This window comes from Gobio gobio (assembly GCF_949357685.1).
Source record: "Gobio gobio genome assembly, chromosome: 11".
Taxonomy (NCBI): Eukaryota; Metazoa; Chordata; class Actinopteri; order Cypriniformes; family Gobionidae; genus Gobio; species Gobio gobio.
In genome coordinates, this window is record NC_137104.1 from 51,918,630 (window position 1) to 51,932,477 (window position 13,848).

The 13,848-nt window shown below is 39.7% G+C and overlaps 1 protein-coding gene across 1 annotated transcript in view; it reads left to right on the top strand.

Moving 5' to 3' along the window:
- Positions 1–7,572, top strand: part of LOC307133507 (uncharacterized protein) — a gene marked incomplete at its 5' end in the record, with an annotated part of 16,713 nt that extends 9,141 nt beyond the window's left edge. The window contains 6 exons of the mRNA XM_079828590.1: positions 1,138–1,199; positions 1,779–1,921; positions 2,096–3,111; positions 5,513–5,574; positions 6,657–6,814; positions 6,895–7,572. Of these exons, the coding sequence (XP_079684716.1) occupies positions 1,138–1,199; positions 1,779–1,921; positions 2,096–3,111; positions 5,513–5,574; positions 6,657–6,814; positions 6,895–7,052 (1,599 nt within the window). The 3' untranslated portion in view covers positions 7,053–7,572. The remainder of the gene's footprint in view (positions 1–1,137; positions 1,200–1,778; positions 1,922–2,095; positions 3,112–5,512; positions 5,575–6,656; positions 6,815–6,894) is intronic.
- Positions 7,573–13,848: the final 6,276 nt, after the last annotated feature.

Here is a 13,848-nt window from a genome sequence, read left to right on the forward strand (position 1 = left end):
TCGAACCATTCCTGAACCATTTTTGCTTTGTGGCGGCGCATTATCTGCTGAAAGAGCCACAGCCACCAGGGAATACTGTTTCCATGAAAGGATGTACAGGGTTTTAACAATGCTTAGGTAGGTGATACGTGTCAATTAACATCCACATGAATGGCGGGACCCAAGGTTTCCCAGCAGAACATTGCCCAAAGCATCACTGCCTCCGCCGGCTTGCCTTCTTCCCATAGTGCACCTGGTGCCATGTGTTCCCCAGGTAAGCGACGTGATGTAAAAGAAAACGTCATTCATCAGACCAGGCCTCCTTCTTCCATTGCTCCGTGGTCCAGTTCTGATGCTCTCGTGCCACTGTTGGTGCTTTGGGTGGTGGTCAGGGGTCAGCATGGACACCCTGACTGGTCGGCGGCTCTGCCGCCCCATACACAACAAACTGAGATGCTCTGTGTATTCTGACACCTTTCTATCAGAACCAGCATTAACTTCTTGAGCAGTTTGAGCTCCAGTAGCTCGTCTGTTTGATCGGACCACACTGGCCAGCCTTCGCTCCCCATGGGCATCAATGAGCCTCGGCCGCCCATGACCCTGGGGCCGGTTCTCCACTGGTCCTTCATGACCCTGGGGCCGGTTCTCCACTGGTCCTTCATGACCCTGTGGCCGGTTCTCCACTGGACCTTCCTCTGAGCACTTTTGATAGAGACTGACCACTGCAGACCGGGAACACCCCACAAGAGCTGCAGTTTTGGAGATGCTCTGACCCAGTCGTCTAGCCGTCACAATTTGGCCCTTGTCAAACTCGCTCAAATCCTTACGCTTGCCCATTTTTCCTGCTTCTAACACATCAACTTTGGAACAAAATGTTCACTTGCTGCCTAATATATCCCACCCACTAACAGGAGCCATGATGAAGAGATAATCAGTGTTATTCACTTCACCTGTCAGTGGTCATAATGTTATGCCTGATCAGTGTGTATATATATATATATATATATATATATATATATATATATATATATATATATATATATATATATATATATATATATATATATATATATATAGCATTTGAAGCTTTTCATCAGCTCACAAGCCAAATCATTCCAAATTACAGGTGTTTATTGTAACTGTCTGTATTCATTACAGCTTGAGACAATCTACAAACTGAAGTATCCTTCCTTCATAAGAGCTCGTGTCTTAAGCTTCAGGTAAATATATTATGTCGTAATGCTGTATATTTTAGAGAGAGTGAGCGTGTGTGTGTGTGTGACTGTGACTGTGTGTGTGTGTGTCCACAAGGATAGTAACACCTGAAATCACCATTGTGGGGATTAATAAACATACTAAATTATGACTTTTTGAAAATGTAAAACTGCAGAAATGTTTGTGTGATGTGTAGGTTTAGGGGTAGGGTTAGTGTAAGAGGATAGAATATACAGTTTGCACAGTATAAAAAAACATTACGTCTATGGAAAGTCCCCACAAAGATAGTGAACCCGATTGTGTGTGTGTGTGTGTGTGTGTGTGTGTGTGTGTGTGTGTGTGTGTGTGTGTGTGTGTGTGTGTGTGTGTGTGTGTGTGTGTGTGTGTGTGTGTGTGTGTGTGTGTGTGTGTGTGTGTGTGTGTGTGTGTGTGTGTGTGTGTGTGTGTGTGTGTGTGCGTGTGTGTGCGTGTGTGTGTGTGTGCACATGAAACTGTGAGAAAGCAAGAGATTAGAGTAAACCGGTTATATACTGCAGTGGTCAAATTGCCACAGTTTAATACTGCTTCTGAAAATTTCCTTCCAGAGCTGGGTCAGTCATTACCACAGCACTGCTCAGTTTCAACTCTACACTGGATGTACCATCAGATGCTGAGCTAGAATATGAATTACTGAATGACATCAATATCCTGAATATAAGTTCTGTGTCTATCACTGTTAATGGTTCAGGTAGGTCTGATAACACCTCAAAGAAGAAAAATAAATCTTGTTTAGTCTTACAGAAAAAATGAGTGTACAAAATAAACCTGAACTGGAAATTAATTAAACATGAGACAACAACATTTCATTGGTCAGTGTTGGCATGAGGTTTGATCTAACCTGATCATCTTTTTCTAACATCAGCAGTTACAAGCTCTATTGAACCAATAACTCTTGATGGATCATCCACCCCAACATTGCCTACTTCATCCAGTCCCTCTTCAGCTGCTTTTCATACAACTCAATCCTCCACAACTAGTACAACATTTACCACAACAGCATCAGAACCAACAGTTTCCACCTTGATTTCAGCCGGTTCCTTTTCACCAGCTTCTGCAAGTTCAGTGCTTAGTAAAGTCAAAACATCCACAACACTTACAACAGAATCCTCAAAAGCCACATCAAGTCTTGCTGCATCATCCACCACTCGCACTAGAGTCATCACAGCTGGACCCACTCCATACACCACTCGCACTAGAGTCACCACAACTGGACCCACTACATCCACCACAGCTGGACCCACTCCATACACCATAACTGGACCCACTACATCCACCACAGCTGGACACACTCCATACACCACAACTGGACCCACCACATCCACCACAGCTGGACACACTCCATACACCACAACTGGACCCACCACATCCACCACAGCTGGACACACTCCATACATCATAACTGGACCCACTACATCCACCACAGCTGGACCCACTACATCCACCACAACTGGACCCACTACATCCACCACTACTGGACCCACTACACCCACCACAACTGGACACACTACATCCACCACTACTGGACCCACTACATCCACCACAGCTGGACCCACTACATCCACCACAACTGGACCCACTACATCCACCACTACTGGACCCACTACACCCACCACAACTGGACACACTACATCCACCACAACTGAACCCACTACATCCACCACTACTGGACACACTACATCAACCACAACTGGACACACTACATCCACCACAACTGGACAGACTACATCCACCACAACTGAAGTGCCTACAACTACTGCAAAACTAGTACCTGAGATACTAACAGATCTGGAGTTTCACTCTTCTGACACGTTTACAGATGCACTCAACAATTCAGAGTCTCAGGAGTTCAAGAACAGGTCTAAGCTGGTGAAAGATCAGGTGAGTAAAAACCTCTCTGATGATACAGGTCTTGCTTTTAAACCTGTAGTTACAGTTCTTACTAGGACACATTTCTCTCACACTTTTTCAAAACTCTTCACACAGTGATCACAACATCAGTCTGTGAGCTAAACTGTGGATCATTCATCGGTGCTTTGGCACAAAATGCATTCAATGACATCTTTCACATTACATGAATTGTTTTCTCACTTAGACACAAACACCACCAAAACGTTATGTACCTACTATACAGGCCAATTTGCACATGCTTACATACTCTTTTCCAAACTGTTCAACTTAAGTTTAAAACGTAATACAAAAACGAACAAGACAGAAATCTGCTACATTTCTACAATAATACCATATTGAAATATATTCTGAATCTAAAAAATCAAATGTTATCAAAGCCACTCTTAAAAAAAAGGTTCTATATGGCACCAAAAATGGTTCTTGGCTCGTAATCATAGGGGAACCTTTTTTAGTGCTATAAAGCACCAATTTTGGTGCTTCAGTGGTTCTTCAGCGGTTCTTTGACTAAGGTGCTATATAGAACCGCTGAAGAACCGCTGAAGCACCAAAATTGGTGCTTTATAGCACTAAAAAAGGTTCCCCTATGATTACGAGCCAAGAACCATTTTTGGTGCCATATAGAACCTTTTTTTTTTTAGAGTGGATGTAACCGAACACCTACACAAGTGTTAACCAAGAACGATAACTATAAACAATATTAGCATCCACACCAGCGGACATTGTTCGGTTTATTCTAAGCGCGTGCTTGTCTGCCGCTTTAACCCTCATCCCTCATGGGTCAAAATGATCCGAAGCCCTAAAATTATACTTTTTTTTTTTGTCCAGAAAGAGTATTTAATTTAATTTTGATTGTATGTTTCCAATTTTTTAATGCAAATATTTTGAGATTTTCTTTTTCTTTTTAATTGTATTTAACTTTAAATTACTAGATTTAATCAATAAATAATAAGTAATAATTTAGTAATAATAACTGAAATTAAAAATAACTCACAATTTCATGCATAATCCTTTTAATTCTTGCATTGGGTGTCTTTGCCAACCTCTTGTGAAAAAAAAAAATAATAATAACATCACTCTAAAAAAAAAAGGTTCTATATGGCACCAAAAATGGTTCTTGGCTCGTAATCATAGGGGAACCTTTTTTAGTGCTATATAGCACCAATTTTGGTGCTTCAGTGGTTCTTCACCGGTTCTTTGACTAAGGTGCTATATAGCACCTCTGAAGAACCGCTGAAGAACCACTGAAGCACCAAAATTGGTGCTATATAGCACTAAAAAAGGTTCCCCTATGATTACGAGCCTTTTTTTTTAGAGTGATGATATTTCATGACTCTTGCATCTATATGGAGCAAATGAGCTGTTCCGCTGGGTCCTAAAGTCAGTTTCTCTTCAGTATGCATTCAGATACACATGTAGACATTATAAAATCTTTTTTTTTTTTTTTTTTTTTTTAATTTAGCATTTTAGTTTGACTTTTGAGCATTTTTAGGTTTTTCTATGAGTATTGCTGCATTCCTCACAATCCATTCATTCCTAAGGGGGTCAAATTGACCTGTAAGGGAAGGATTTGTTACTTTTTTCAATTTCAAGCATGAAACTCCTCAAATCCAGTACAATTTTTGTGTGTATTCATGGTTCAAGTGCAACAAAAGTCCTAAGGTCTTGGACCAGTCAGATGAACACTCTCTGAACAATTTTTTTAAATGAGTTTCGGGTCAAAATGACCTGAGGGAAGGATGAGGGCTGATTGGCTGTCAATATTTTTATTGTTTATCAGCTGGATATAATCATTCTGAATGCGATTTCATCGATCGTTTCTTTGTTCCGTTATCATTATTGCTGTAGTGTGAACTCTGCTATTCTTTAATATTGAGAACGACTTTTAGAACTATTTCTTTATTGTTATCTTTAAAGTTATCGTCCTTGGTGTGAATGGGCCTTTAGTCTTTCAATTCATTACCATCCATTCAAAAGGGGGAAAATTAGGAATAATTTTGTACTGTAATGTAAACATGGGCTATGTAGCCTAACACATACTGCAGTGATTATAAACAGTCATTCTGGTTTTACTAAAGAAATCATTGTATAATGCTACATAATGTTAGTGTCTTTTAGGTCTGTTCATTTTATGAGGGACAAAGACGGAAAAAAACCTTTGCTAGTGTTTTGTGTTTTGGTCATTTTAGTGCATTTTGAATGTGAAATGAACTGCTGTGCCGAGCTGAAATTTGGTTATGAGAAAGAGTTTTAAAAAAGTGACCTAAGTATTGAGAATTGTGTCCTAGCGATTGTAAAACACAGTAACAGAGGAGAAAATGGTTGTATCACGTCAACTGTGTATATTCTATATATTGTTTGTTATTTGTTCCAGCTTGAAGCTGTCTACAAACCCAAGTATGTTAACTTTCTCAGAGTCATCGTCCAAGGATTCAGGTAAAAACAGTGTATCGCTTTTTGCATACTTATTGTGTGGGCTCATGCGTGCATGCGTGTGTGTGTGTGTGTGTGTGTGTGTTCATGTAGCACTTCTCTAATAAGTAGCAATAGTTTATTAGATTGCTTTACTGTGTAACACAGATAGAATCAGAATTTTGGTCAGAAGACTTCACGGAGCAAAACGGGGAAAACTCAAGGAAAGGATATTGTCCTCCTCTCCACGATGTGATGTATTCTTCTCTGCTACAGATTTGGTTGGCCCGCCATCAAATGTGAAGTTCACACAGGGTGTCACAGAAGATCAATCGGGTTTCCAAGAATCAAGAAGGAAGAAGGGGAAAAAAAGAAAACACAAGACAAAACAAAAAACCTGGCCTCTGAATCAATAGGTTGACACGTGGCCAACAATGGCGACGGTGAACTCTGTGTTATCGTTTTTTGCTCTCACACAGGCGCACCTCGACTACAGGCGTGCGCAATCACAAAATGGCGTCGAGAACTAGTTGAATGTATCTCAATATTTAGGCGGCTTTCTATCCAGAATGCCTCAAAATAAATTAATTTTGAACTTCCTCAAACTTTGAAAGGTTGTTTTTCTAGATTTGATCAGTTTGGATCGCGACGATCAATCATGTCTGCTCTTCTCCATCAAGCTCGTCTCTTCTGTCTTTGCGCATGCTCATTGACACGCATGGCGCAAAATGACAAAGAGCTCTCATTGGTTGATCACTAAGCATTTATATCAAATGAATCTGCATATTTCTTATATTCTTAATACTTTTTTACATCTATTATCAACCTTAATAAGGGAATATGATATTACTAATTTGTGTATAAATTAAATAATTCCCTTTATTTAACCTGTGTTACATGTGCGTGTGTGTTTGTGTGTGTGTGTGTGTGTGTGTGTGTGTGTGTGTGTGTGTGTGTGTGTGTGTGTGTGTGTATGTGTGTGTGTGTGTGTGTGTGTGTGTGTGTGTGTGCGTGTGTGCGTGTGTTAAGCATGAAGTAAACTGAACGTTTAATAATAACATTCTTGCTAAATGGATTCACCAATAACATTCTTTTATGTATTTCAGACCCGGGTCAATCATCACGAAAACACAACTAGTTTTCAGCTTCAACCAATCTGTACCATCCAGAAAAGATATCTCAGACACCCTTCTGACAGCAGCGGGAACAGGAAATGTCAATCCTCTGAACATCATTTCTCAAACTATTTCTGTCAATGGTTCCAGTAAGCACGATTGCTCAATACAAATTCTTCTAACGTCTGTAATATCTGTTCCAGCTAATTTACTGATCTTTTAATTACAGCTTTTGCTACGGCCACACCTTCTACAACGGCCAAAACTTCTAAAGCGGCCACAACTTCTAAAAGGGCTACAACTTCAAGTGCCTCAAAGTCTGAATCACATCTGCTCCAAGCAACATGCCTCATTATTGTGACAAACATATTAAGATATTTCCTGTAGATTCCTTAGCTATATATCTGCTTTCCTGTAGCTCAAACAGTAGCAAGAAACACCAAGGTCATGGGTTCGATTCCCAAGGGAAAGCAAGAACTGACAAAAATGTAAAATGTGTACCTTGTAAGTCGCTTTGAATAAAAGCGTCTGCGAAATGTATAAAATATCAAACATACATGACATGCTGTAACCAATTAAACAGCATATATATGATCATATATGTAAAATCTGGAATTATAGCACACTCTCAATTTAGGGTATAGGGTAATTTAAAGATAAGATTTGCACTATTCCTCAAGAATATAATTTTTTAAGTGATAAATGCATATATTCATTTAAAAGTAGGCTGTTTAAAAAAGGAATGAATTTCTATTTTCATGCTGTCTTCTGGGAGGGTACATGTAAATGTTTTATTGTTATTTTATTAATTTAAACATTGTAAAAGTTTGCTCAGCTGTTTTATACTCTTTTTTGGTCTTTTGTCCTATTTTATTATAATCAAATAAACACTCATGTTATATGGCCCAAAATATTTGACCAACATTGTGTCTTATTGTGCAATGTACAATTTTCAAATGCAACTAGACTCAGATTACTTTTAGTTTTACAGTTTTTTACGATCGCTATGACAATTTTTTCCATACTTTTAACACATTTCCTAAACTCTTAAAGGTAGGGTAGGTAAGAATGATCTAAAACACTTAAAACACGCCCTTAGCACAACATCTGTCTGTGTAGGCTATACAATTAACACAGAGTTTTATTTGACCGGTTGGACTGCAGTGTTTTTAGATTATGCAAGCGCTGCATATACAGACATTCAGTAGCCTACAATTCAATATTCAGAACAAAACTATAATTGCAGTACATACAGTATACAATATATTCACCTTACTCAATTGCAATTACTATACTTTTTTATGCAATTGCAAAAATTGTTTACTTTATACAATACAACATTTTTTCTGTAATGTTCTGGATGCTGTGTTCTCCATTTTTTGATGTAGTGTGTAATGAAGGATCTGTAGTGCTTATAATATTGACTCATATGATCTGAAAGCATTGTTTGATTTTGTGTACAGGTGAAATGGTTTTGAAGCAATAGTTTGAGTCAAGGGTTTTGTGAGTTTAATTTGAAAATTTGTTTAAAGTTGTGAGAAAATGGGTGAAGGTTTCAGGAAATGTGTCTTAGCAATTGTGAAAAACTGTATTATTTAGACCACTTCTATTATTGATTGCTATCAGGATGTGAAGAGAGTTTCAACCAGTATAACATTTTTACAGAGTCAGAAATCTCTGAAAGTGACATGAGTGACCCTGTAATTTGATCATGTTTGTTTATCTGTTACACCCTTAACAAACATAGCAAAGGATCAGTGTAGCAGATTAGTCATACCTTTGAATACGCATTCTGGATGTAATTGATACATTCACGGAAATGAAAGAACAAGCAGGTGGGAACCCTTGAAGAGCCTGGGGCCGTTTCTGCAGAACAGATCTGGAAACCTGATGTCCTTCTTGTACAGATGCATGTTAACCGATCACTGGAGTTAAACGCTGTCACTGTAAATACACCAGTAGGATGTCTAAAATGCATATTTCTCATATTAAACAGTGAGGACCCTATTTGACGTTTTGTAGCATTTTTAAGATCATTCTTTAAATTCAAATTCTTTTTAATGGACTGCATTTATATAGCGCTTTTAACAGACCTACGGCCATCCAAAGCGCTTTACATTTTGCCTCACATTCACCCATTCACACACTCATTCATACACCGGCGGCGGTGTCAGCCATGCAAGGCGCCATCCAGCTCGTCGGGAGCAGCTGGGGTTAGTTGTCTTGCTCATGGACACCTCGACACTTGGTCAGGTGGAACCGGGGTTCGAACCACCAACCTTCCGGTTTGTAGACAACCTACATGAACCACTGAGCCACTGCCGCCGGCTGCAGGCTTTTTAAGATTTGTCTTAGGAACAATCTTAAAGGGGTAGTTCACCCAAAAATTAAAATAAGCCCATGATTTACTCACTCTCAAGTCATCCGAGGTGTATATGACATTCTTCTTTCAGACGGATAAACTCTGAGTTATATTAAAAAGGTCCTGGCTCTTCAAAACTTTATAATGGCAGTGAATGGTTGCTCCATTTTTGAAGTCCATAAAAGTGCATCTATCCATCATATAAATGCTTCACACGGCTCCGGGGGTTACAGTTTTTCTCAATCCATTTGGTACATTCTTCCAAACTCAGGTAACTGCTCTCAAAACATTTAACACAGTGATCTGTACACTTTGTAATTGTCCTAAACAGATAGTAAATTCTCATTCATTTCATACAAATTACAAATCAAAAGCATCATTTTCTCTAATGAATAAAATTCCCCTAAAGTTGTCACAGCAGTTCATACAGCCAACCAAATCTTTAATATATCAGGAAAAACATTTTCAGCTTTTTCATTGGTTTTCACAAAGATCACAAGCATTTTTGTACCATTTTCAAAACACAACAAACAAAACTCTGTGAATTGTAAAATAGTCATTTGCACACCTTATGTCCTTAATTAACCCTAAATTGATATCTGATGAGTTAGTAATCCACTCAACACAGAAAAAGACAATTTCCTAATTGCTCACACAGTTGTCTTAATTACAACAACTACAAAAGGGGAAGAAAAACACAACAAAGAACACGAGTGAGGAGAAAAGACAATAAAAAGAAGAAGAATGAGCAGTGGAAAAGGAAGAGGAGTAAGAGTGAGAAGTGGTGGACAGGGTACACTCTAAAAAAAAAAAGGTTCTATATGGCACCAAAAATGGTTCTTGGCTCGTAATCATAGGGGAACCTTTTTTTAGTGCTATATAGCACCAATTTTGGTGCCTCAGTGGTTCTTCAGCGGTTCTTCAGAGGTTCTATATAGCACCTTAGTCAAAGAACTGGTGAAGAACCTCTGAAGAACCGCTGAAGAACCACTGAAGCACCAAAATTGGTGCTATATAGCACTAAAAAAAGGTTACCCTATGATTACGAGCCAAGAACCATTTTTGGTGCCATATAGAACCTTTTTTTTTAGAGTGTAGAGGGAGAAGAAAAGGACGAGGAGATGGAGGAAGAGCTGAAGATGTAGGAGAAGGAGAAAGACGAGCTGAGGATGTAGGAGAAAGATAAAGAAGAGCTGAGGATGTATGAAGAGGAGAAAGAAGAGCTGAGGATGTAGGAGAAAGAGAAAGAAGAGCTGAGGATGTAGGAAGAGGAGAAAGAAGATCTGAGGATGTAGGAAGAGGATAAAGAAGAACTGAGGATGTAGGAAGAGGAGAAAGAAGAGCTGATGATGTAGGAAGAGGAGAAAGAAGAGCTGAAGATGTAGGAAGAGGAGAAAGAAGAGCTGAAGATGTAGGAAGAGGAGAAAGAAGAGCTGAAGATGTAGGAAGAGGAGAAAGAAGAGCTGAGGATGTAGGAAGAGGAGAAAGAAGAGCTAAGGATGTAGGAAGAGGAGAAAGAAGAGCTAATGATGTAGGAAGAGGAGAAAGAAGAGCTGAAGATGTAGGAAGAGGAGAAAGAAGAGCTGAAGATGTAGGAAGAGGAGAAAGAAGAGCTGAGGATGTAGGAAGAGGAGAAAGAAGAGCTAAGGATGTAGGAAGAGGAGAAAGAAGAGCTAAGGATGTAGGAAGAGGAGAAAGAAGAGCTAAGGATGTAGGAAGAGGAGAAAGAAGAGCTGAGGATGTAGGAAGAGGAGAAAGAAGAGCTGAAGATGTAGGAAGAGGAGAAAGAAGAGCTGAAGATGTAGGAGAAAGAGAAAGAAGAGCTGAGGATGTAGGAAGAGGAGAAAGAAGAGCTGAAGATGTAGGAAGAGGAGAAAGAAGAGCTGAGGATGTAGGAAGAGGAGAAAGAAGAACTGAGGATGTAGGAGAAAGAGAAAGAAGAGCTGAGGATGTAGGAAGAGGAGAAAGAAGAGCTGAAGATGTAGGAGAAAGAGAAAGAAGAGCTGAGGATGTAGGAGAAAGAGAAAGAAGAGCTGAGGATGTAGGAAGAGGAGAAAGAAGAGCTGAGGATGTAGGAGAAAGAGAAAGAAGAGCTGAGAGTGTAGGAAGAGGAGAAAGAAGAGCTGAGGATGTAGGAGAAAGAGAAAGAAGAGCTGAGGATGTAGGAAGAGGAGAAAGAAGAGCTGAGGATGTAGGAGAAAGAGAAAGAAGAGCTGAGGATGTAGGAAGAGGAGAAAGAACAGCTGAGGATGTAGGAGAAAGAGAAAGAAGAGCTGAGGATGTAGGAAGAGGAGAAAGAAGAGCTGAAGATGTAGGAGAAAGAGAAAGAAGAGCTGAAGATGTAGGAGAAAGAGAAAGAAGAGCTGAGGATGTAGGAAGAGGAGAAAGAAGAGCTGAAGATGTAGGAGAAAGAGAAAGAAGAGCTGAGGATGTAGGAAGAGGATAAAGAAGAGCTGAGGATGTAGGAAGAGGATAAAGAAGAGCTGAGGATGTAGGAAGAGGAGAAAGAAGAGCTGAGGATGTAGGAAGAGGAGAAAGAAGAGCTGAGGATGTAGGAAGAGGAGAAAGAAGAGCTGAGGATGTAGGAAGAGGATAAAGAAGAGCTGAGGATGTAGGAAGAGGAGAAAGAAGAGCTGAGGATGTAGGAAGAGGAGAAAGAAGAGCTGAGGATGTAGGAAGAGGAGAAAGAAGAGCTGAGGATGTAGGAAGAGGAGAAAGAAGAGCTGAGGATGTAGGAAGAGGATAAAGAAGAGCTGAGGATGTAGGAAGAGGAGAAAGAAGAGCTGAGGATGTAGGAAGAGGAGAAAGAAGAGCTGAGGATGTAGGAAGAGGAGAAAGAAGAGCTGAGGATGTAGGAAGAGGAACGCAAGGTGTAAGAGGAGGGAGGAGAGGTAGAAGGATGGGGTACACGCGTGTTTCAAATGAAATCAGAGCCACACTTATTGACCATATCATAAATCATGGTCTCTCACTGAGAAAAGCTGGCCAGAGAGTTCAGCCCAATATAAACAGATCCACAGTGGCTTCAATTATCCGCACATTTCAGAGGGAAAACCGGTAAGTAACTTTATCATTCTACTTCTACAATGAGAGTCCATGTAGTCTTGTTTGACATACAGTAGGTCTAGATTTCTGCAGTAAATGTTCCTGCTTGTCCAAACCTTTTTCAGAATTGAAGTTAGAGAACATTCAGGTGGACGAACAAGACTTCTTTCAATTGAACAAGAGCATGCCATTGTTGACATGGTGGTCCAGAACAACACCCTCCGCCTCAAAGAAATTCAGCAAAGAATTACACAGGATAATCAACTGTTCCGCAATATCCACTAATGCAGTCTCTCCACAACTGATCTCTAAAAATCTCTAAGAGATTTCTAAGAAGAAATGCAATCCGAATGAAGCAAGTATACAAAGTACCCTTTGAGAGGAACGCCATTAGAGTGAAGGAGTTGCGATTCCAGTTTGTTCAAGTATCAGCAACCCAATTGACCTATCGCTAAGCCCCTCCCCTCATACGCAGATGAGCCAATAGCAGTTGAGTATCATTTGCGCTGGGACCGGAACTCGGACATCTTTAGGTTTCAGCGCCATAGAGAAACATTGGAAAATCCGAAGCTCTCATCGGTTTGATGGTGTTTATGCTGCAAAAATGCTAAAACGTCGTGCCTGAGGCACTGCAACACTGACTCCAGAGATCCTGAGAGGATTTTCTGTTTGTCAAACTCTCGTTAAGTTACGATTAAAGTCCCTGCTAACATACAAACCGAAATAACTAACTGTTCTCACGTCATGTAACACTGTAGGTCAAAAAAAGGTCTACATTTCAGTGCCTCTCCATATTAAACTGGTTATATGTAAATTAATTTATATTTTAGATATGTTTAAGGTCTGCATTATCTGTCCTATAAGGAGGACTCTTATTTTGATGGGTATTATAGTCTCCGGGTAACGAAAGGAAGAGCTCGCACGCAGTTTATCGGAGTTGTTTTGCAGATACAAAGTTCACCAGTTATTAACTGCACCCCCGAAAAGGCATACGGTCTGTGTATATGTTTGTTTACTGTTAGTTGTATGAGTGTTTTTGTGTAATTTGCTGTGTGTGTTAATGGTAATGCAACGGAGAGAGAGAGTTTGTGAATGAGACGTTAATGCGCACTTCTTATGCTTTGTTTGTTCAGCTCTTACAATGATTTTTTGGAGTGAATAACGATGCAATAAACTTGATAAACCATCAGTTAAGTTTGGCCATCATTCGGACGGGATATACGCTACAATCTGTGTCCAAAAACATCTTGGGATAAGGTTTACACACTGACAGCTGTACATTGTAAGATATAGCAACTCCGTTTGTTTGTCCGAGTTAGCAACAGTAACTAAGGGGGGCGGGGCTTACCGATAGGTCAATTACTGCACTTTTACTGTTAACACAAAGATATATTTTTCCTGAATTTTAAGTATGTGTCCATAAACTATTGCATGCTACTAAAGATTTTGGCATATTTTTGTATACTGCTGCTTCAAAGCGTGAACTCAAACTTCAGCAACAGTTTCACAGTAGTATTGACTGCAATCAATGCCATTACTGTAAAATTCTAACTTACTGTATTGTACCTTGTGTTCTTTTTACTCTAGAGAATCTTGGAGTTGGATAGCAGTGCAACTCATGTATATTGATTAAGCAGGCTTCAATCTTCACAAAAAAAGAGGGAGAAATGTGATTGGCCGTTGTGCTACAGTCAATGTCCCTGGACAGCGAGGAGGCAACATCACTTTCTGTGCCACAATTTCTACAACTGGTGTTGTGGCACACAATGCTGTCTT